General features: G+C 41.6%; 2 protein-coding genes across 1 annotated transcript; both read left to right on the plus strand.

Moving 5' to 3' along the window:
* Nucleotides 1-25,424, plus strand: part of LOC121641647 (gastrula zinc finger protein XlCGF8.2DB-like) — a 399,458-nt gene that overhangs the window by 146,426 nt on the left and 227,608 nt on the right.
* On the plus strand, nucleotides 1,113-12,420 carry LOC121641670. The gene is made up of 6 exons (XM_041987948.1): nucleotides 1,113-1,651; nucleotides 2,826-2,954; nucleotides 3,193-3,386; nucleotides 3,514-3,661; nucleotides 4,124-4,328; nucleotides 10,653-12,420. Exons 1-6 carry the CDS (start codon nucleotides 1,436-1,438, stop codon nucleotides 10,955-10,957), a joined length of 1,197 nt encoding a protein of 398 aa, XP_041843882.1. The 5' UTR covers nucleotides 1,113-1,435; the 3' UTR covers nucleotides 10,958-12,420.

The following is a 25,424-nucleotide window of genomic DNA, read 5'->3' on the forward strand; positions in this document are numbered from 1 at the left end:
AAGTTGCCGACACAAAGACGTGGTCCTGTCTACTTAAAGGGTGCAACGTAAACAAGTGTCCTCCAAGCTTCATCAAATCTCTCTAGTAAAGTAAAACTTAATCCCATGTAGTAAATTAGGAATTTCTCTGGAAATAATAAACCATACTGAAAACCTGCAGGACACTGGCTCAAGAGGTCCCAAGTTGGGGATGCCTGCTCTGTGGCAATTCAGACACACACACACACACCGTCTCACTGTGCGCAGGCAGGTGACCTACGTGTTTCTATCTTCGGTGAAGATAGCTAGAGGGGCTAGCGGGTTAGAACCGCCGATCGGCAGGCTAAGGTGGGAAGGGAAACTTAGGAGCGCGACTGTGCCACTCTCCAGCGGAAGGAGGACCCCTCCTGCAGTCAGTGGAGGCATCTCGCAGCGCTGGACCGGTGTCCCGGGGAATTGTCATATCTGTTGAGCCGGGGGAGGGTCTCGCAACCCGGGAGAGTTAAGTGTTTTGTTTATTCTTATTTGTTGTCAGATGTATGTGTGTACGTGTGGGAGGGTGGGGTCTTATTAGTTTTAAATACGACAGCTGCTTCGCCTTCGGTGTGGGAAGCAGTGTTGGATTGGAGCGCGCTGGGCCCGAGGTGCGCGTAGCTTGCCTTTTCCGCACAGGTGTTAGATTCTTCCGGTTTGGGGGTAGAATGGCAGATTGATGTGCAACTAATGTGTGGTGTAGTGCCTCGCTTTATAGAAGGTGTTGTGACACAGAGCTGGCTTGCGGTGTACCCTAACGCAGGCTGGGTGTGTGTTTGGTAGCAGCGCGTCTCCGATCTGTAATACTGTGGGCTCGCCGGGCTAGCGCGAGCTGTTTTTATATATGTGTGCAAATAATAAAGTGTTGATTATTTCTTTGATCTCCTGGTGTTCTCTGGGATTGCTCTAGATTACTGAGTATTACAGTACAAGCTTGTTCTTATAATAAACTTATCACGTTATAACGTGATACGTTTCACGTTATTACAATAAAGTATCACGTTATAACGTGATACGTTTTTACAAAAAACATATCACGTTATAACGTGATAAGGTCCGATTTTTTTTATTTGGGTGACAGCTCCACGCTTCCGTACCTATAACTATTTTTAATGTAAAGTAAAAAAAAAAACTAATCACTCAAATGTGCCCTGCTTCATCTTTACTGTTTCAAATAAATTAGAAACATGAACGCAGAAATACTAGTCCACTACCTTATTTCAAATCTAATCTAAATTTATTTCTAAAGCGTTTTCATGCACAAAGTGCTTTACAGTATAAAACACGGCAGTCTTTTATCAATTGCACTTAATGAACGGAAGGGGGCAGCAACACGCCAATGCTTCATTTAACTTCGTAATCTTATCGGAAAAAGAAGAAGATAATTAACACTCACAGGTACGTTTTTAAGGATAGTATCAGTATGTCAAATTTGGTGCCCTACGAAGAAACCATACGCCAAATGTATGGAAACGGTTTTTCAGACAAACAGATATCCAATTATCTAATCTTTGAAATGGGGCTGCGTAGAGGAGCTTCTGAAAGAAGCATAAGACAATTTAGGATTGACAGGGGACTCGTCAGGAAGACTGTCTCAGATGAACACCTAGAGCTAGCCGTTGCTGAAGCCATATCCAAGGTAAATAAATTTGTCACTTTTACACAGGAATTGTGCTGAAGATACAGTATCTCACAAAAGTGAGTACACCCCTCACATTTTAGCAAATATTTAGTTTTATCTTTTCATAGGACAACAATGAAGACATTACACTTTGATATAATGTACAGGAGTCAGTGCACAGCTTGTTCAACAGTGTAATTTTATTTTCCCCTCAAAACAACTCAGCACACAGCCATTCATGTATAAACCACTGGCAACAAAAATGAGTACACCCCAAGTGAAAATGTCCAAATTGGCTCTAATTAGCCATTTTGAATCCCTGTTGTCATGTGACTCATTAGTGTTACACGGTCTCAGGTGTGAATGAGGAGCAGGTGTATTAAATTTGGTGTTAACGCTCTCAAACTCTCTCATACTGGACACTGGAGAGTCAACATGGCACCTCATGGCAAAGAACTCTCAGATGATCTGAAAAAAAGAATTGTTGCTCTTCATAAAGATGGCCTAGGCTACAAGAAGATTGCCAACATCCTTGAACTGAGCTGCAGCACGGTGGCCAAGACCATACAGCGGTTTAAAAGCAGAGGTTCCATTCAGAACAGGCCTCGTCACGGTCGCCCAAAGAAGTTGAGCACACGTGCTCAGCGTCACATCCAGAGATTATCTTTGGGGAATAGACGCATGAGTGCTGCCAGCATTGCTGCAGAGGTTGAAGAGGTCGGGGGTGAGCAAGTCACTGTTTTATTCCTTTTGCGTAGCTTGTTACATACAGCGTGGATATAACTGATCGTTGACTGAAACTAAACCAGGATATCAAAACGTAAAAGAAAAGCGTAGAGTGGAAACGTGAAGCGTGAAGCATGAGGCTAGAAGCGGGAGGCGAGAGGCGAAAAGCGGTCAACAAAAATTACGGCTACCCAGCTGCCTCTCCCAAAACATTTTACCCCAGGTGAAGGCGTACCTATGTAAACTTTGCACCCGCCCACACCTGTTTACACACGACCACACCTACATACACATACACTCCCACACACAGAGTGTTCCCCAAATTACATGTCTTCTATACTGTATATATATATATATATATATATATATATATATATATATATATATGTATATGTGTGTGTGTGTGTGTGGATATATAATTAATTTATTTTACTTGTTAACTTCATTCATTCTATTTAAATATCAGACCGGACCAAGATATGGCCGAAAGATGATGACGGGCTATTTGGCAGCACAGGGTGTCCGTGCATCAGAGGTTCGCGTGGGAACGGTTTTATCACAGATGCACGAGCCCTACCATCAAGAGAGACGTCAGGTAAGATGCTGTGGTTGTTCTTTTTTTTTTAAAAATAATTATAGTACATACACCCATGAATAACAAACTTTTCCAAATTTGTAGAAAGTTTTGTTTAAAGTCAACTCAGCATATGGCTTCAGTTTTTTAATTGCCATTGCCATGAATAGTTAGAATTTTATTATTATTATTATTATTATTATTATTATTATTATTATTATTATTATTATTATTATTGTTATTATTATCCCATTTTTAGGGAGCAGAAAACCTGAACCCACAGCCATACCAAGCTGAGTATATGGGACATAAGCTGCACATGGACCAGAATGAAAAACTGGCCATGTATGGTGTAACCCATGTTTTGGCAATTGATGGATTCAGCAAAAAAGTCGTCGCACACTCTACAATGCCAGTAAAAAATAATCTAACAATCTACCAGGAGGTGTACCGGTAAGTTTAATAAATATACATGTTTTTAATGAATGCATATTTAAAATTAAATAAAATTTTAATAAAATATTTTTTTTAAATATTGATGAATAACTAATGTGCATTCTTCTCTTCTTTCTGTTCTCAGTCAAGCAGTCCTTGCTTATGGGCTATGGGACCAAGTTAGAGTGGATCATGGTACAGAGTTCTACCTCAGCTTGTTTATTCAAGAAATGTTGGCTGAGCATCGGTACAACAAAGAGAGAAGGCCATACATCCAATCTACATCAACAAAAGTAAGTCTCCAGAAACAAACACCATTCTCTGTTCCTCTTTCAAGACTGAAACAAGGTTGTAGCCTTCAACAGGAAGATGTTGTATTGGTGTTTTGATTTAAGAGTGTTTCTGTTAACTACATAAAATCATAAAATATCTTAAATTTAGTGCTAAACACTACTTTGTCATTCCATACCAGGGATGACCAGCTCCGGTTGAGGTCCACAAACCTGCTGGTTTTCAATGTTTTTCTGCTCCAACACACCGGCTTTAAAAAAAATATGTCATTGTCCAGAACTTTATAGGCTGCTGAATCCATTTCATTCACGTCAGATGTGTTGAAGCAGGGAAACATGGAAAAATCCTGCATGACTGAAGCCCTTGACTACAGACTTTGACACCCAAGTTCTGGACTATTTTAGAGACTATTTTCATTTGGACAAGTACAATTTTAATTTTCCTTGTAAATATTTCTTTTACAGAATCATACAGTGGAGAGGATCTGGCCTGAAATAAACACAAGGGTCAATTATCCCATTAAAACTGCTATTGTTCAATTGATTGACCAAGAAAGACTGAACATGGATGACAACTTAACGAGGTACTGCACATCCAATCTGACCTGTCAGTTAAGCAACATTGGAGTACAGAGAACGTTGCAGGCATGGAATGCCCATCGAATCCCGGGTGAGTAAAATGGTAACACAAGCTTTCTCAGACAGCCCAGAAGCCTGGACTACAAAGCTGGGTTTTCTCTTATGTAGGTAACTTCAGGGTTAACCTGGGGTTTTCTGTACTATGACCCTGATTCACTTTTTACCAGGGTAAATCACCCCAGTGACTAATGCTGAACAGCTAACCTGCACCGGAGCAGGTTATGTTCTAGATAAGAGATCAACAAGTTTAAAAGGACCACCTCCTGACCACTCAGATCTTTTGGAAAATGACCGCCCATTCAGTCTACTTTGGTGTGCAGATCTTAAAAGTAGTGCTTAGGAGAGACAGAGTTATTAGGGATAGATGCATCCTTTTAATGAAGAAATAGTCTTGTCAATAAACTCTTTGAAGTATGTTTTTCTTCTTGACTGATACCAAGTATGTTTAAATATCTAAGGAAGGAACTGAGGAAGCTCTGCCCGAAACATCTGGGCTGTAATGAAGTAATCAGAGTACTGTCCATTTATATTGTCCGATATATTAATATTATATAATCTGCAGAGTTTACTTATTATGTGAATATGTTCTGCCAGCATTCCTTCCTGGCTGTTGCTATGGCAACAGTGTTGCTTTTGGCCTGGATGATGTGTTTAAATTCTTCACATTTTTAAAGAATAATTATCTGCTCCTCCATGGTAAAGTAGCTGCTCTGCAGGGTTTGTCCATGTTTGTGATTGGTCAAACTCCGACCCTTTTATGTGAGCACACACTGATCTTGATGGGAAAACCCTGGGTTGGATTACTGAGTTGATAACCAGCTTCGTAGTACCGCCTATCCAGATCACCAATGTCAACCCGGGTGACAGAGAGGTAGCCAGGGTATGTTACTCTGGCTTCATAGTACAAGTATATGGTTTCATATTTAAACCTGTACTGGACCTCAGAGCACACTGTACACACTTAGCCTTAAACTGTTGTTTAGTAAACATGAACACAAACATGTTTACACATGGGTTTTTACCACCTTCATTTTTGTCTCAAAGAAAAAAAATGTAGGCAAGGCAAGGCAAGGCAAGGCAAGGCAGTTTATTTGTATAGCACATTTCATGTACACGACAATTCAAAGTGCTTTACATAAAACAAAGACATTACAGATATTTAGAATAGTAAAAGGCATCAACTCATAATCAACACATAATCACAATAAAATAATAAATTACATTAAAATGATTAAAAGCAAGATAAGTTAAAAAAAAAAGTTACCGTGCAGATTTCATGCATAGGCGCATGAGAAAAGAAAAGTTTTTAACCTGGATTTAAAAATGTCTACATTTGGGGAAAGTTTAATCTCCACTGGCAGTTTGTTCCATTTGTTTGCAGCATAACAGCTAAATGCTGCTTCTCCATGTTTAGTCTGGACTCTGGCCTGGACTAGTTGACCAGAGTCTTTGGATCTAAGAGCTCTGCTAGGTTTATATTCTCTGAACACATCACAGATGTATTCTGGGCCTAAACCATTCTGGGATTTGTAAATGATCAGAAGGGTTTTAAAATCTATTCTGTGACTGACTGGAAGCCAGTGTAAAAATTTTAAAACTGGTGTGATGTGTTCAGATCTCTTAGTCCTGGTTAAAACTCTAGCAGCAGCGTTCTGGATGAGCTGCAGATGTTTAATGCTCTTTTTAGGAAGTCCTGTTAAAAGACCATTACAGTAATCCAGTCTACTGGAGATGAATGCATGGATGAGTTTCTCCTGGTCTTTCTGGGAGACTAAACTTTTAATTCTGTTGATGTTTCTGAGCTGGTAAAAAGCTGTCTTAGTGACAGCTTTGATATGGCTGCTGAAAGTCAGATCTGAGTCTATCAACACTCCCAGGTTACGAACTTGGTTGGTAATTTTAAGAGCCCGAGTCTCCAGGTGTTTGCCAATGCTGACCCTCTTCTCTTTGCTACCAAACAGAATAATCTCAGTTTTGTCTTCATTTAATTGTAGGAAATTCTCCCTCATCCAGGTGTTTATTTGCTCCAGACACTGACACATTAAGTCTATTGGACTGCAGTCATCTGGTGACAGAGACACATAAAGTTGTGTATCATCTGCATAACTTTGATAACTAATGCTATAGTTTTGTAATATTTTACCCAAAGGGAGCATATACAAGTTGAACAGAAGAGGTCCAAGGACTGACCCCTGGGGGACTCCACAAGTCATGGCCACTCGCTCGGATTCATAGCTGCCGATCGTAACAAAATAACTCCGGCCTTCTAAATAGGACCTGAACCAGTTAAGAACCGCTCCAGAAAGTCCAACCCAGTTTTCCAGCCTGTGCAACAGGATTCTGTGATCTACAGTATCAAACGCAGCACTGAGATCCAACAGAACCAGGACTGATACTTGACCAGAATCGGTATTCAACCTAATGTCATTTAACACTTTGACCAGAGCTGTTTCAGTGCTGTGATGAGGTCGGAAGCCGGACTGAAATTTATCAAGATTTCCACTTTCATTTAAAAAGTCATGAAGCTGGTGAAATACAACTTTTTCAATAATCTTGGAAATAAAAGAGAGGTTAGAGACAGGTCTATAGTTGTTCATTATAGAGGCGTCTAGAGTCCTTTTCTTTAGGAGTGGCTTAATAGCAGCTATCTTTAGTGACTGGGGAAAAATGCCTGATGCCAGTGAGCTGTTAACTATCAGTAGGAGATCACTTTCTACTGAGGTAAAAACTGTTTTTAAAAAGTCGGATGGTATCATGTCCAGAGTGCATGTTGTTGATTTCAAATGCCAAACTGTTTCTTGTAGGACTTTTAAATTCACCATTTTAAATTGTGACATGACATCAGAATTATTTCCGGGTTTTAGACACAGACTACTTTTCTTGTGTGACTGTGTGGAATTAATATTTTGCCTAATTGTTTTAATTTTTTGGCTAAAAAAGTTTGCAAATTGGTTGCATTTCTCAGTGGAAAGGAGCTCTGGGCTTATCTGTTTAGGAGGATTTGTAAGTTTTTCAATCATAGCAAACAGAGTGCGAGAATTGTTGACATTCCTGTTAATCATTTCAGATAAATGCAGCTCTCTGGCCTTGCACAGCTCATTGTTATAGTTACGTAGGCTTTGTTTGTACAGCTCATAGTAAATTTGTTTAATTTGTTTAATTTATTTTTCCGCCATTTCCGCTCAGTTTTTCTGCATTCTCTTTTTAGGCTGGTAACCACAGTGGTGTTTCTCCATGGTGTTTTCTGTTTGCTCAAGTTGCTCTTGATTCTTATCGGTGCAACAGCATCCATTACATTCAAGATTTTCAGATTGAAATTATCCAGGAGTCCATCAACTGACTCTGCACTGGTTGTTGGTAACATCGCTATGGCCTCCACAAACTTAGCACTTGTTCTTTCATTAATGTACCTCTTCCTAACGGAGAAGCAGGTTGGTTGGACATTCTGAGTGATCAGTAAATCAAACAAAATACAAAAATGGTCAGACAAGGCCAAGTCAGTGACCGCAACAGAAGAAATATCAACACCCTTTGAAATAACCAGGTCCAGAATGTGACCTCGAATGTGGGTCGGTTGTTTAACATGTTGCCACAAACCAAACATGTCCAATATGGAACAAAATTCCTTGACATTACCATCCGTCATGTTATCTATGTGAATGTTAAAATCCCCAGTTATGATGAAATGGTTAAAATCAGTAGAGATAACCGACAATAATTCAGAAAATTCATCAATAAAATTTACACAGTGTCCTGGACGTCTGTAGATGATTAGAAATAGGATTTTAGGAATGCCCCTTAAAATAAAACTAAGATATTCAAAAGAAGTAAAATCACCAAATGACATTTCTTTACACTGGAATGAATCTTTAAATAAGGCAGCTTCTCCTCCCCCTTTCCTCCCGTTTCGACATTTATTCATGAAACTAAAATGAGGGGGTGCTGTTTCATTAAGAACTGTAGCACTTGTGTCTTCTGTTAACCATGTTTCTGTCAGAAAAAGAAAATCTAAACTGTGAGAAATGATGAAGTCATTAACTAACAGTGACTTGTTGGACAGAGATCTAACATTTAGTACAGCTAGCTTTGTGAAGTTTACACTGGTCTCTGTTGTATTCTGAGTTATACAAGGTACAGTTAACAGATTAGATCGATTCACCCCACAAGCTGACCGTGTTCGATTCCTTATTTTACTAATTAACACAGGAATCCTACTGGGTCCAGGCTTGATCTCAGAACAGCTGTCAGTAGTAGCAAAACTACAGCAAGGACCCTGAACGCATCATGGCATGTTATCTTTGTTGTGAATTCTGCTGCTCTGGGACCCTCCTCCCATGCCCTGCTCGGTCAGGACAGATGATCTAATAGGAGGATGAGGAGGGGGAGGAGGGGGAGCCCTGTATTTCTTGGTAGATGGTGGTCGCTGGGGTTCAGACCTGGATAGAGACATCCTTTTAAGACCTTGAGTGATGTGGAGAAGAGGGTCTGGTGAGGGGGGAGAGCTGGGAGTTGATCGCTTCTCTGCTGTGTCCTTCACTCTTATCTGTACACTCATGTTTGGGTTTGCCGTCCCAACAGCATGACGCAAGTGTGCACCAAGTAATCTGCATCCAGTTAGATTTGGATGCACACCATCAGGTCTGAATCGCTCCTTACAGTTCCAAAAGATATTGAAGTTATCAATGAACTTTATCCCATGGGTGATACATGCGTTTGATAACCATGTGTTCAGGCCAAGAAGCCTACTGAAAAGTTCAATTCCTTTACCCGCTGTAGGAATGGGTCCTGAAATGTAAACATGGTGTGCTCCCAACTGACACAGTCTCTCCAACAGCAGAGAAAAGTCTTTTTTAAGGATCTCAGAGCCAATTTTCCTCCTCAGAATATCAAAAGACCCTGTGTGGACAATAATCTTCATACCATCTGGATGTGAAGACAGAATGGTCGGCAACATCTCTGTCAGTTCTCTGACTGATGTATCAAAAAGTGTTAAATTTTCCGTCTTTGCCATCCTCACATGCTGTGTTATGGAGTCCCCAATCAGAATTGTGTCTATTTGTTTTTGTGTGGAGGCGCCGATAGCTTCTCTAGTCCTCCTGTTTGTGGGATTTTGGCCTCTCCTCCTGGTCTGGTTAGCCCTGGGCTGAGTTTTAGGGCTATTTCTTGAATTTTGATAAATCCTTGCATTACATTCATCATCATTCATTTTAATATGACTCAACACATCGTATTTATTATGCAGTGAGACTTCAGATGGTGGAGTGAGTGCTGGAGCTTTAAATTTCCTGCTGGATTTACCTCTGCGACGAACAACATCAGACCAGGTTCTGGCTGGGGTTGAGGACTTTGGTCTGGCACCAACAGTGTTCCAGAAGGAGAGATCAGTCTGATGGTCCGGTTTGGGATTTTCCTCAGCTATTCCAATGTCATTTGAACACATCCAGGGAAGTGTATCAGCCAGGTCTGTAGCGGGAGGCTCCACATTCGACATGCCTTCGCGTATGAAGATGTGACTCAATCCATTTGACAACTCAGTAGCATGTACAGAAGCTACTACAGAGTCAATAAATTCTTCATTCACACGAATGTCTTGCAGTGTTTCAATCCTCTTCTCCAGCTGTGTTATCCTCAAAGAAAGTTGCTCACACTCAGTGCAGCTCACTGATACTGCAGGGTTAGGAGACATCATTCCACTAGTTCTCCGATGGCAATTTAACTAAATTTATCAAAAATGTATTCGTTCCAGTGATTTATAAGTGACCAGGAGTCCTTGTTCCTAAATTTCTTGCCGGTAAGGATAAGAAAAAAGAAGAAAAAAAGAAGAAAAATGCAAGCAGAAAGGAGAGCAGAGCAGGAAGCGTCCGCACGGCAGCAAAGCAGGAAGTAGTTTGTACATCACCATGTACAAACAAAATAAAATAAAAAAAAAAAATAAAAAATAAACCATGATAATTCACATCAACTGATTATTTTCATTTAATTTATTTGCCGTAGTTTTTTGTCTTTTGTTTTTTTGGTCAAAACTGCAATCCCAAGTCAACTACAGAAGCAAAGTACTTCATTATAACAGACTTGACATACTGCAGTATTTTATGAATCAAAGTTTATTTGATGTTAAGTTCAGGTATATCTAGTAAAATTCCACATCCTCACATACATGCTGGTTAGCAGTATTTGTCAAGTAACCTGTGCTTGTCCTACTAAAAATTTTAATTTGTGCTGTAAAGACATATTACCTGTCATTTTTTGGCATTCAGGTACTGAATTAACTCTGTCTATTAGACCGATAATGGTAAAAATTAAGGAATAAGTTGGTAATCTTAATTTCTCCTCTCCTTTTTCTAATTTATTTCAGGCAAAGGCATTCCCAACAATTTGGCACAATGTGGCTGCAAGGCAAATGTCACCGAAGACCTTCTCCCTGAAGCTTCTGCTGCTGCAGATTTCTACAGACAAGAAGTGGGGAGTTCACTGACTAGAGAGTCGGTATTTGGTACTGACCCATTCCTTTCAGAGGAGGACAAGAGTCAGGCAGAAACAGAGTTCAGTTTGCTTCACACAGATGTAGCAGCTTTGTTTGACTCTGTAGTAAACAGGCACTTCACACCATTCCAAGAGTGTTTGATAGACCTTGTAAACATAACTAGGAGGTATGTGTGAGATGGGTTCCAGACAGGTGAGGAATTTCAGGTGGGATGTAACAGTGTTGCAGGCTTTTGTTTTTATTGTTACAAGTAAGTTGAATTTTGTTTATACTTTGAAATTATCTTAAAGTTTTCAATTCATGTTATTGAGCAGTTTAGTTTTAGTCTCAAAATGTCTTCAGAATATACGGGTTTCATATTTGTCTTTAATCTTTGTTCATTGTATAACACACATTTTGCAATTTCAAAATCCATTGGTACTTAGGGGAGAACAAACATATAATTGTATGCTCATTAGGCCGTTACATTTGTTAATAAACCATATGTCTGTGTAATATTTAGTATTCTGTGGTTTTACATTAAGGTTCAGAAAATCAAAATCAATAGAACGTTTAGAATTTGCTCCTTTTAGTAGGCAACATGAAAAGTATAAAACCCTCTATTCACATTATCTGGGACTCATTGGACCAAGCTGAATATCTTTTTGATAAAAAAAGGAAGGATTTTATTTTGTTATTTTTTGTTATTTTTTCCCCCCCAGAAACCAAAAACCGACATCCTGGTGTGTACAGAAAAGGTTAGGATAGGATAAAGAATATATATACTAGAGATGGGTAGATAAAGCCTTGTGAAAGTTTTGAGATCTATTCCCTATTGTTAAAATAAAAATAGATGAAATAAAAAAATAAATAGATTTGAAGCTACAAATCCTCAAGAAAGACCATACTAGGGACATCTAGTGGTCGACTACAGCAGCCACAAAAACGTCTGCATGATTCACACAATTTCATCTGTTCTTCCAACACAAAAGCCATAAAGTCCTTTTGAAGCCGTTATGTCTTCATTCTGGAGACATTGTCCAATTGTGAAAATGTAACATTTAAATTTTATTTTACTAATAAAACATGTTAATGTGTTGTCCTGTCACTTTAGTATAATTTGGCTACTTGAATCATGATTTAGATTAACGTGACAGATTTACGCTGTGAGATCGTCGGGCATTTCAAAATCAGTGTTTTGGAGGTATGACCTTAATATTACAGGCTATGATTGGTGAACTAAACAACCATATTAGAAATTACTTAAATATTATGGATGTTATGTTTTTGCTGTCGTTTGGGAGAGTCTGTCTGTTGGCAACTTTATGCAAAAACTGCTGAACAGATTTCCATGATTATTTGGCTGAGAAAGGGTCTTGGTCTAAGACTCCATTAAATTTTGGTATTGATCCGGATGACCATCTGGATCCAGGAATTTTTTCAAAGGATTTTTTCTCATTGTAAGATAGGACAATTTTCAGTATGTGCATATAACTTCACAGTAAATGGGCAAAAAGGTTTGACAAGATAGGGGAGACCGGGGATGGTTGTAACACTTTTTGCTGCAACACCTGTAACTCATTGAATTTTTGAGCTACAGTTCTCAAACTTTTATATGAAATACCCACATTTTTTCACAAAAAATGCACCAATTCAGAAATCTGCAAGAACATCCAGACATCGTATGTTAATGTCAAACACACGGTTGTCCTTTGTTACAACCTACCCCACTACCGGGTATGGTTGTAACACATACTGGGGAGACTCGTAACAATTACACAAAAGAAGCGTAAACAGATGCCACAACATATAATATGCTTCAAAAATTGATTTATTGAAAAGAAAAAAAAGATCCCAAACAAAATCTTTCTCTTTAACTGACTACAGCTCAAACGTTCAATGTTTAACTCAGAAGTGTATGAATTTGAAATGTTAGATGCCTCAAACTTTCAAAACAGTACTATGGCTGCTTAATGGTAACTCTGCACTTGTGTAAAACGATTCAGGTGTGATATTGAGCATACTTTTTCCATATAAAAAACAAAGAAAAAAAAAAACAGGGCTAGTGTGTACATATTTTGTTTGACTATGTTCTTAATCTGAATCACAATATTGACAAATGAAAGTTGGTAACCCTGGAGTGCAAGTTTGGTGGCCCCATAGACTACATTGGGTACATTTTACCCACACTTCCTTTGGCCTTGAGCTGCAAGATGGCTCCATGTAGATAATACAAATATTCCCATCATCCAAGGTCTCAGAATCTTCAGCATTGCCTTTCAGCATTTTTCATGTGTGTTTATTTATTTATTTATTGGTGGGGGTGGTGTTGCTGCTGCTTCTTCTTCTGCTTTTCTTCATTCTATTGTAGCTTACTCTGGGAAGATGACTGGATCGTTGGTCTCTCAGCTTCTGCAGTGATTTGCAGGATCTGCCCAGTGTTACATGACAGATTCCTGTAACTGATCTGAATGACTTTCCCTTCTTTGAGACCTCATCAGATGCTTTTTTTAAAAAAAAAAAAAAAACTGGCACACATCTCTCTTTCTTTTTTCCATTGCCTAGATATACTTTAAAAATAATAAAATAAAAAAAAAAAACAACTTAATTTTATGAATGGGGACGGTTGTAACACTGTTAGCATAAATGTTACAACCCACCCCAACCCTGTCAGCCAATGTTTAGGTAGCTGTGTTAGCATAGTGATTTGAAATTAGCAAGGGGGGAATGCATCACATTTTGCCTAAAAGACAACTTTTTCATTTACTGTAAGTCATATGGTTTTATTTTAAGTTACATAAGTACTAAACTAAATTAAGTGTTGGTAAAAAAAAATACTTTCTTATCCCAAAATCAGTTTTTAGTCAATAAAATCAGCATGCATGTGTTTTCAGCCTTGTTCACTGCCATGTGAGATTAAGGAAGTGGGCAAACACTGGAATAATCATCTGACTCCTGTCTCATCCTTGATTGGTGAAAATAGTGGCGTTTCAGCTCTCCCCATGTTACAACCATCCCCGGTCTCCCCTATTAAAGATAGATCTGGATCCCTGCAAAACTTCTGGATGCTACCATCCAGAACAGGGAAAAATAGGGGATCTTTGGAATTTTCGTTACTGTAAGAGAACAAATGAAGATATAAACATGCAACAAACACCAAAATATAGCCAAGACACGGTGAATTCATTATCAGTTTTTCTAGGAATCTAATAGTGTATACATATAAAATGAATAGGACTAGAACATAGGGTGGAAATAATATGGGTGGAAATGAGCTTCTTTGCGGAGGACTGCACTTTACGAGCGTTTTTCTAGTTTTATACTCTATTATTCATACTTTTTATGCAACTCTATCGCACGCACAGAAAAAGCCTATGTGAGTGAGGAGGAAGAGGATGGCGATGAGACAGTCTGCTAGGATCCAGAGGCCGACAGTAGATCTCTACCCATCACACATTTATGGAAACATGATTTCACACAAGTTTCCCAATGACTTTATCCACGACTCAACGTACTGCTGTTTGTCAAAAATGTCCCGAGCTGCCAACGTTTTATGGTCTCTTTCCCCCCCCAAAAAATGTACTAAGTAGCCTAAAGAAATGCAAAACACAAATTTGGCTATCATCCAATTGTTGCGGTTTGTCACGTGACAAAGTGACAGAAATAGTAACTATATAACGGTACCATTTGATGAGATCTTTATGTTTGTTTGAACTCTGAAAGTCTTCTACCTGTAAATCCTTGTGAATTTAATTAGTTCTAAATCCTTAGAATCACGTTGCTGCGACAACCAATGTTTGACAGCTGCCTCAGGTGGGAGGAAACTGGCAGAAACCCGGGGTTTCTTTGTGGTGAACTGTCAGCGAAGAGGGTCACTTCAAAGAGTCGGTTACCATGGTAACAGACTCGGCGCAAGACTTTGCTCGCTTTCTGAAATGAAAAACAAATAAATTACCCCCAAGTTAGGTTTAACATCGTAAACAGAAGTTTTAACTATTAGCCGAACTCTCCCGTCTGAGATTTATGCTCTCTTTTTTAAGTTCGGTCAATGTTAACGTTGTTGTCTTCTATTTGCAAGCAACTTCTGGAACTAACAAATACTGATGAATTTTATCTTACCCTTTATAAAAAAATATTTTAAGAGCTATTTATTATAGTCTTTTCCTTTTGTAGTTACTGTTGGTACTTTATATAAGTTAACGCAGTAATGTTATAAAGCAACACTACTTCCGGGTCACGCCCCTGCCTCAGAAGAAAAATCAAAAATGGAATCTGAGCGCTCGTTATCCGTTTTTTCCATTTTCGTTTTGTGCACAAAATCGGAAAACGGATGACGGTCCGTTATCTGAATTTTCGTTTTGAATTCGAAAACAACCAATGTGTACGGCCCCAATGCAGATGATCCCTCCTTTTTCCACTCCCTGTTTGCTACACTCCAGAATTATTCAGATAACAGAATAGTGCTAGCTGGTGATTTTAATGTAGTCTTGACTGAACAAGATCGCTGCAGCACATCAGGTAGTCATCGAGTCTGGCAGTCGTCAGAAACTATCAAACAGTACATGAAGGATTTTGGTCTTTGCGATGCTTGGCGCTCTCACCATCCTAAACTAAGAGAATACACCTTCTTCTCTTCAGTTCACCACTCCTTCTCTAGACTAGATTATATTTTAAATAGTAATTCACTAATGGGCGACATTTCAGAGACTCAGATACATCCAATCAGCATCAGCGATCACGCACCAGTTTCATTCAGTCTGAGAATCAAAAATAATAAACCGATTGGTAAAAGCTGGAGATTTAACACCTCCTTATTGAAAGATCCTGAGTTTATTGATTATTTTAAAAAAGAATGGTCAATTTATATAGAAAAAAATGACATGCCTGAAACTTCAGCGTGTCTCCTTTGGGAAGCAGGAAAAGCAGTAATGCGAGGGAAAATAATTTCCTTCTCCTCACATAAGAAGAAGAAGGAAACAGCAAGAGTTTTAGAATTAGAACTCAGGATTAAATCATTGGAGGAGGCTTACCGCATTTCCCCCGAAGAGCACACAATGAATAATATAAGGAAAACTAAATTGCAGCTTAAAGAAATTATAGATAAAAAAACACAGTTTTTAGTGCAAAGACTTCGCTTGGAGAACTTTGAACATAGTAACAAATCTGGAAAGTTTTTAGCAAATCAACTAAAAAAAAACAAGGAGAAAACAACAATCTCCTCTGTTAAAGATCAAGACGGAAACATCAGCCATGACCCAGACAAGATAAATGACACGTTTAGAAGCTTCTATAAAACATTATATGAATCACAGATTAATCCAACAGATGAACATATTGAACAATTTTTAAACAACATTAATCTACCAAAACTAAAAAATGAAAATAAAATAACTTTAGATGCACCTAGATGAACTCCACGAAGCTCTCCAACATATGCCCAACAATAAAGCCCCGGGTCCAGATGGTTACTCAGCAGAATTTTACAAGGAATTCTGGACAACGCTAGCTCCTACATTTTATAATATGTTGTTAGAAATACAGGAAAAACAAAAAACACCGCAAAATATGAACTTAGCTAATATAACACTATTGCTAAAACCAGGCAAAGACCCCACACTTCCATCCAGTTACCGTCCCATATCTTTAATAAATGTAGACCTGAAAATAATTAGTAAAGCTCTTGCCAGAAGGATAGAAAAAATAACCCCTCTTATAATACATCCGGACCAGACAGGTTTTATAAAAGGTCGACATTCATCTACTAACACGCGTAGACTAATTAACCTCATAGATTACTCTACTTTACATAATCTAGAATCCACAATCATTTCTCTAGATGCAGAAAAAGCCTTCGACAGGGTAAACTGGAAGTTTCTATTTGCAACACTAGACAAATTTGGGTTTGGACCTGCTTTCATAGAGTGGATTAAAATATTATATAATAACCCAAATGCATGTGTGAAAACCAACGATCAAACTTCTCCAAGCTTTCGCTTACAGAGAGGCACCAGACAGGGCTGTCCACTCTCCCCCTCACTTTTTGCCATTTTCATAGAGCCGTTAGCAGCTGCTATTAGACAAAATACAGAAATTAAAGGAATCCAGGGCAAAAACATAGAACATAAAATAAGTCTTTATGCAGATGATATATTACTTTTCCTTCAGAACTCACAAACATCACTCTCTGAGACAATCACAGTTATTAATAAGTTCTCATCAATATCTGATTATTCTATTAACTGGTCTAAGACTACAGCCATGTCCATCAACTGTGACCTACAAAACATCCCTAATATCAAAATACAGACAGGAAACATTAGATATTTAGGTATAAATATTTCCCCCAGATTATCAGATTTAACAAAATTAAACTATGTTCAGCTACTAAAAACAATAGAAGATGATCTCTTACGGTGGAGGCGCTTACCCATCTCACTAATGGGGACAGTTGCCACCATTAAGATGATGATTCTACCTAAAGTTAATTATTTATTTTCAATGATACCCACTAAACCCTCCACCAGTTGGTTTAAATCTCTGGACTCTTTCATATCCAAGTTTCTTTGGAAAAACAAGCCGTCACGTATCAGTCTTAAAACCTTACAGCAGACTAAAGATAGAGGAGGACTGGATCTACCAAACTTTAATCACTACTTTATAGCTAACAGGCTGCAGTACATCTCAATGTGGCTCAAACCCAGTTATCTGGATGAGCCGTGGCTAGATGGGGAGCAGGCTTTGTGTGAGGACTTAGTCATCTCTGACCTGCCGTTCATCAGCTCAACCATTAAACCATATAAGTGCTTTAAAAGCCTTAACATCCGTTTTTCCTTAATGGCTTGGTGGGAATTCTGTAAGATAACCAGATCTTCCCTCTTTCCATGTAGACTTACACCCATCTGGAACAACCCTGACATCCTGCAGAACAAAAAGATGATAAACTTCACTCAATGGAAGACTAAAGGAATACAACAGTTAGGACAGATAATAGAAAATGGAAACTTTGTATCTTTCAACACAATTGTCTCACAGTATGGAATCAACAGCAATAAATTCTTAGAGTACCACCAACTAAAATCAATTATATGTAAGAAGTATACCCCTGTACAGTTAGACTTGCAGCTTCCTGTCAGAATAGCAGAATTCTTGAATCTTAATACTCCAAAATTATTATCAAAAATATATAGATTACTTGCAAAGCTAGAAGACAGGATATCTCTCCCAACTTCAAAATGGGAAGATGATTTATCTAATAACTTTGATCAGAAAAGATGGTCACAAATATGTTTAAACACGTTTAAAATGACTCAGAATTCAAATATACAACTAATACAATTCAAAATTCTCCATAGAACTCATTATACAGGACACAGGATGTTCAGGATGGGCCTTTCACCATCAGATATCTGCCCACACTGCTCTGAGAACACTTCTGATAGCTACATCCATGCGCTGTGGTCCTGCACACCTGTCCAAAGGTTCTGGATTAAGGTGTGTGAAGATCTCTCAAAATGGTTTAAAACCAGTTTTTCTGCAAACCCCACACTTTGCCTACTGGGCGACCTGGGTGACACTAACATAGGAATACACTCCATAAACTTGGTCCTCGCAGTCTTATGCATCGCAAAGAAAACTATTCTTGTGAACTGGAAAGATAAGAATAATTTGTCTATCCAGCAGTTTAGAAATCTCCTGTTAGATCACATCAGCATTGAGACAATGTCTGCCTCCTCCAGGAACCAATCAGATGACTTTCATTCCCTCTGGTCCCCTGTGACTGGCTACATCACCTAATGTAGGTGGAGGATTGCGGCTTCGCTGGGATGGGGGTGGATATGGGTGGGGGGTCCCTGGTGGCTTCGGGTCTCCGGTTGTCTCCTGGGTGGGGATCTCGGCTGCTCCGCTGCTGGGTCGGCTGGGGGTTCCGGTCTGGGCGGGCGGCATTGGGTGGGCCCCGGGGTGGGACTGCCTCGTGGCGGTGGGGGGTGGCTGCCGGGGTGCCTGGTGCTTGGTCGCAGCCCCGGAACCTGGGTGGGGGTGTGTTTGTATATAGGTGGGTGTGTGTGTGTGTGTGTGTGTGTCTGTAGGTATGCGGGTGTGTGGGTGGGTGTAGAGGGATGTGTGTGCTGTATGTGTGTGTGGGTGTGTATGAAGGTCTAGGTGTGTGCGTGTATGTGTGTGTGAGTGGTGTGCGGGTGTGTGTGTGGAGGTCTATGTGGGATGTGTGTGTGGGTGTGTGTGAAGGTGTGTATATATGAGTGTGTGCACGTGGAGGTCGAGGTGTGTGTGGAGGAGTGAAGGAGTGGGTGGAGGCGTGAGTATGTATGGAGGTGCTTGTGTGTATATGCAGGTATGTATGTGAGTGCGTGTGTAGTGGTGTATGTGTATGGAGGGGTATGAGAGTGTGTGTGTATGTGGGCACCGGTGTGTGTGTCTATAGGTATGTGCGTGAAGTGTGTGTGTGGAGGTATGTGCACGTATTGAGGTGTTGGTGTATAGAGGTGTGTGAGAGGGTGTGTGAGTGGCTGGGGTAAAAAAAAAAAAAAAAAAAAAAAAAAAAAAAAAGTGTGTGCGTTTGCAGGGGGTTAGGACGTGTCCTCTGGGGGGCGCCCTGGCCGGGTGTTGGGGGCGTGGGCCTGGGGTTCCCTTCCTTTGCCTCGCCCCCCTCCCACTCAGAAAGAGGAAAGTGGCCCCTTGGGCTGGTGGCTGGCCCCTGGGGGGGTTCGTGGCGTGCCTGGGTTGGGGTGCCTGCTCTGGGCCTGTGACGCCCTTCGGGGCCGGCGGGGGACGGGGGCGCCCTAAGCCACTGGCGGGTCGTCTTCCAGGGGGGAGGCTTACTCCCCTCTGGACCTACATCTCCTGACCCCTCCCCTCCCCCACTCTTCACTACATACACAGGTAGGGCTGTGGGAGGTGTGCTTGTTGCGCTGGGCGGGGCAGGGGGGTCATCATAGTGGCCCTGTTGCTTCGCCGAGCGGCAGCATGCCTCCCAGCTTTTAATTCCACTTAGTCACTGAGCACAAATAACATTTGCAACATACAAACACGTTTTGGGGGGTGGAACATGCGAGGTCAGGTGGGTGGGACTGCTCAGGGGTTTTGGCTGCTGGCCCTGGGGGGAAGGTGCTGTTTTGGGGGTGGGGGGCGGGGGCGGGGTGGGGGGGTTGGGGGCCTGGCTCGTGTCTCCTCGCCTCCTGGCTGGGGCTGTCCCCCCGTGGCGTGGGGTGGCGGGAGGATGGTGGTGGGGGGATGGTGTTTGTGTGTGTGTGTGTTGGGGGGGGGGGGGGTGGTGTGTGGGTGGGAGAGTGGTGTGGGTGTGGGGGGATGGGTGGTGGAGGGATGGTGTGTGGGAGGGTGGGGTGTGTGGAGGTGGATGCGTGATGTGTGGGAGGGGGGGTGGTGTGGGTGTGGGAGGATGAATGGTGGAGGGATGATGTATGTGTGGGAGGATGGGGTATGTGTGGGAGAATGTATGGTGCAGGGATGGGGGAGTGTGTGGGAGGATGGATGGTGGAAGGATGGTGTGTGTGCGGGAGGATGGATGGTGTATGGGAGGGAGGATGGTGTGTGTGTGGGGGAGTGGTGTATGTTTGGGAGAGTGGGTGATGGAGGGGTGGTGTGTGTGTGTGGGAGGATGGGGTACGTGAAGGTGGATGTTTGGTGTAGGAGAATGATGTATGTGTGGGAGGATGGGTAGTGGAAGGAAGGTGTGTGTGTGTGTGTGTATGGGAGGTGTGAAGGTGGATGAATGGTGTGTGAGAGGGAGGATGGTGTATGTGTGGGAGGATGAGTGGTGGAGGGATGATGTGTGTGTGGGAGGATGGGATAGGTGTGGGAGAGTGTATGGTGGAAGGATGGTGAGTGTGTGGGAGGAAGGATGGTGTGTGTGTGGAAGGATGGATGGTGGAAGGATGGTGTGTGTGTGTGGGAGGACAGAGTATGTGAGGGTTGAATGGTGTATGCGTGGGAGGATAAATGGAGGAGTGGAAGGAGAGTGTGTGTGTATGTGTGTGTGTGTGTGTTGGTCTGGGGGGGGGGCAGGACTGGTTCTCGGGGTGTGCGGCTGGGCGCTGGGGTGTGGGGCTGGCCTCTGGTGGTGGCCGTCTGGGCGGGCCGGGTCCCCCCGGGTGGCGTGCTGGCCCTCGGCCTGTGGGGGAGGGGGGTGTCCCTGTGCTCCTGGGCCCGGGCCCTCTGCCCCGTCTGTCCCGGGCGGCCGGTGGCCGGGGGGGTCGGGGACTGCTGGCCTCGGCCCGCCGGGGCCGGTGCCCTGGGTCCGCGGGGCGGCTCCTGCTGGGGTCTCCTGCTGCTGCCTTCCTGGGCGGGCGAGTGGTCGTCTCTGTGGACCGGTCGGGGTCTGTTGCCTGCGGGGGGGCTGGTGGCCTGGGTCTCGGGACCGCTGGCCTGACTCTGGCCTCTGTTCAAGTGAGGTGGCATCTGCATGATCACTCTGCATGGTCACTCCTTCCTGAACGTCTCCACACAGTCTTTGCGTCGCCGTGTGGCCGAGTTCTCCAACACATCCACACAGGTTTCTCTGCGCGTGTTCTTGAATACAGCAGTTTCACTTATATCTATTATCATATTTTGTTTCTTTTTTTAATTATTTCTGTTCTTATTATTATTATTACTCTTACTCTTATTATTATTATTGTTACTATTATCAACTAGTTGTGTAATGGCCTACTGGCTAGGATGATCGTAGCTATATATGTTGTAGGTAGTATGGATTACATGGTCTTCTGTATGATGTTTCAAGTCCCCACCCGCACTCCCCACACCCTTTCTGTCCCTCTCTCTCCCCTCCCTCTTCTCTCTACTTTCTTTTCTCTCTCTCTCTCTCTGTCCCCTCCGGTCGAGTCCAGCAATAAGAGTCTGATTTAATAAAGTTTTTCATCAAGAGGGACTTTATACATGTAGTATAAATCCCTGCTTGATAGAGTAAAATTGCCCAGCACCAGACAGCAGCCAGACAATCATTCTGTTTGCAACGATGCTGGACAAGACAGGTTAAAAAAAAAAAAAAAAAAAAAAAATGAATTCGAAAACAAAAAATGAAAAAACGAGTGGTTTTTCTATTTTTTATGTTTTGTTTTAAATGAAAAAACGAACTGCCTGAATGTACACGAGGTGATGTGGGTGGCTGGGGGTGGAGGTGGAGGCCGGATTTGGGGCTCACTGCCCTCTGGTCTGCCAGGGATGTCTCCCACAGAGCATGGTGGGAGGGAGGGGGAGGTGCTGGGGAGTGCGATTGGGAAGTTCGTATGCTGTGTGTGTGTTTATACTTTTTTTTTTGTTGTTGTTGTTGTTTTTTTAACCTGTCCTGTCCAGCATCATAGCAAGCATAATGATAATCTAGTTGCTGTATCGGGCTTAACAAATTTGCTCTGCCAAGGGGAGGCCTATGGGTAAGGCTCCTCTTGATATTCTGATTTATTAGATAAGGGGACAAAAACACCACAGACAGAAGGCAACGACCCTTCAATCCAAACTTTCAACCAGGCAACAAACTGTTACACCTGTACATGAACACAGCAGAAAATTTCCTACGGCTTTTACTGAAAAACGGAGCTGCTAGTCATTAAGACTTCTTAAATAACAAAATCAAAAAGACATATCACAAAAGTAGCACACTAACCAGATACAAACTCACAGGGAAAAAAAAAAGAAATTGTCTCTTAGTTTTTAAACTCACTGGACAACTCATTGACTGTGTCAGCATGCCGAGTATGAGGTTTAAGGAGTGATCAGTGATGAAGAGTGCTGAGTGAGATGGTGCAAATGCGACCACACCTCTACGGAGGCTAGAGGCAGACCAGGGCAACCCAGAGACCCGGACCCTAAGCAGCAGCCCTGTAGCACTAACCCAAGCACCCACCCCGGGAACCAGGGCACCATAGATTCCCCCCACCTACTCCAATCTCCACCTCATGGTGGGATGGTGATAGTGCCAAGCATCACAAAGGCCAAAATCCTTCATATACTGTTTAACACTTTCTGTGGATTGCTAGACTTGATGACTTCCTGTGGTACTATGTTGGTCTGGTATAACTGAGTGAGGTGAAAAGGGAGTGAAAAAATGACGGGTCTTCAACATTTGGACCATATATATTTGCAGTACATAACTTAACATTTTGAATAGATATTGTAACTATTATGAATCTGCCTTCTGGATCTATGATTGTATTCTCAATGTCAACGTTTAACCTTCTATTAATTAGAGTTGCTACTCCTCTCATCCTAGAATTATAACAAGCTGAGTACACATGTGGAAACTGGGCTGTCGAAAGATCCACCGCTGAGATTGACAAATGAGTCCAAGGATCAGAGGCAGACCAAGAGGGCCCACAGAGCAGAACTGAGACAGCTCACTGCAGTAATGGCAATGATTCCAGACAGGAGGCGGCAAAGAGAGGCTGCAGCCAGAGCATCCCCCACCCCCCAACCTGTTCCACTTCTTCAAACCCATATCCTCAACTCCCACTCTCACCCCATATCCCCTGCTCCAGTGCAGGCCGCCCCACCCACTGAAAAGAGGACAGTTCCCCAGCACCAGGGCCCAGGCTTCACCGCCCAGCCCACGCCGGGGCAGCCCAGCCACCCAGTGAGGACCATGTATGCGGAGTTCATTTCTATGTTGGTATCACCCAGGTCACCAAGTAGGCCCAGTGTGGGGTGTGCAGTAATATTACACTTTAACCACGTTGAAAGGTCTTCACGTACCTGAAGCAAAAGCTTCTAAAAAAAAAAAAAGGCATGCAAGACCATAAAGCATGCAAATAATCATTGGGTGTGTCATTAGTGCAATGTGAGCAGATTTTTGATGGTTCTAAACCCATCTTGAACACTCTGTCTTGTATAGTGGCTTCTGCAGAGAATTTGTATTGTACAAGGTCTAAATTTGAGTTGTCAGTCATTTTGAAGGTATTTAAACACATTTGTGACTAAAAGTTTGGAGTGGAAGTTTGAACTTTTTATAAACTCGGTATCTGGGAAGTTTCCGAACTAATCTTCTGCACATCCACAAATCTTTCATGAAAATACTTAAAACAAAGTAATTTTCCCCTGCTTCACAGATGGATGTTCAACTGATGACCTAGGACCTTCTACTCTCAAAACTTGTTTGTTTTTCCAAGCTGACAAGCTAACACCCACAGGTCTAATATCTCAACCAGGGCAAAGACGAGATCATCTGGTGGGATCCTTCACCAGGACTTGTTTAACTTAACATTCTTGCGGGTAATAAACATTTAAAGGTTTGGCACTTCAGCAGAAGAACACTGCAGAGGACAGACTTTCTTTATCTAAGATACAGTAGAGAACAAAGATTCTGTCAATATTTTAAATATTTTCATATGTTGTTGATAAGCTATTGGTATTTAGATATGCAGATCATCGTTATGGGTACAAGGTTGACAAGTTTGATTCCTTCATGATCTGAAACTTTCCTCACCATTCTTTATAGTTCATTTTAATGACATTTGCTTTGTTTGAATGATGATAATGTTTCTTTAGAATGTATATCAGTATTTTAACAATGACATTTAAGACTAACATTTGATAACGTACAGATGTATTAACAAATGTTTGATACTTTTACAAAGGAAATCAGAAAGGAAACACTGAACCAGCCCCCTAGGTCATCTGATCCCAGCACTGCAGAGGCTGCCCATTGGTTGAACACCTTCTTATGGGCGTGGACCATCCTCACACTTAAAAAAAACTTACAACAAACGATTCAGATTCAGAGATGAGAACTAAAAAGGGTTCTACGGAGATGCTTCCAAAACCCTCTTGTGTGACGACTCTTGAGCAAGAATTCTCTTCAGAAATGGAAAGAAAGATGCGGCGGAAAAATTACGGTTGTTGCCGTTATGTAAGCCGCATCACTATGGACCACATTAGACCTGCATTCTTTAATATGCATGAGGAGAGAAGATCCGCCCTACATATGCCTTTTGGTACTAGACTACATTTTGTTCTTTGTTTCTTTATATCTACTAAAACTCCTGTTTAGTTTTTGCTTTCTCACTTTTTGTACTGATTTTTGATAACTGGTCAATTCAGGCTTTTTCGCTTCAGTACCAGTTTACAAAGTTTCTTTTTTCTTTTTCATAATATTTCATTTATTTATTTTTGGCTCATCAAAGTTGCACTAGTGATATTTTTTGCCACATCGCAGCAGAGCCTTTTCACTATTTCACCATCTCTTGACACCACCGATCCAGCAGCGTCTTGGGACGAGACTGAATGAGCAGCCAGAACCTTCAGACCCAAACCTGTGGACCACCACGTGTGACGAACCTTTTGGCTCCTTTGGAAGTATGAGTCAGAACGACCACCAACCCAGGCTTTCACCCCTTCACTGGAGGGTCACCACAACGGCTACAAGTGGGTTGATTTGATCCAAACAGAACCGGACGAGTCCCACCAGCATCATTCTCTGCTTGTCTGCTAAGAAATGGTTGGTTGTCTTAGAAATTCGGTTATAGTAAAGTCATTACCTTTTCAGTTTAGCTTCTGGCTTGAACACATGAGATTCTTTCTTTTTGTCTTTTTAGGATTCAGAAATCCTTTCCAGCCTTCCTCTTAAACATTAGTTTAAATAACACCACAGGTTAATTAACTATGTTTTCATTTTTCTCCACATATCACATTGCCTTACAA

The sequence above is a fragment of the Melanotaenia boesemani genome, chromosome 6 (genome assembly GCF_017639745.1).
Source record: "Melanotaenia boesemani isolate fMelBoe1 chromosome 6, fMelBoe1.pri, whole genome shotgun sequence".
Lineage (NCBI taxonomy): Eukaryota > Metazoa > Chordata > Actinopteri > Atheriniformes > Melanotaeniidae > Melanotaenia > Melanotaenia boesemani.

Bases quoted from the DNA above. Each gene is read 5' to 3' on its own strand.
- LOC121641670 (XM_041987948.1), top strand. From the start codon at position 1,436: ATGTCAAATTTGGTGCCCTACGAAGAAACCATACGCCAAATGTATGGA. The intron at 1,652-2,825 runs GTAAATAAATTT...TTTAAATATCAG, and splicing joins TTGCTGAAGCCATATCCAAG to ACCGGACCAAGATATGGCCG. The intron at 3,662-4,123 runs GTAAGTCTCCAG...TTTCTTTTACAG, and splicing joins TCCAATCTACATCAACAAAA to AATCATACAGTGGAGAGGAT.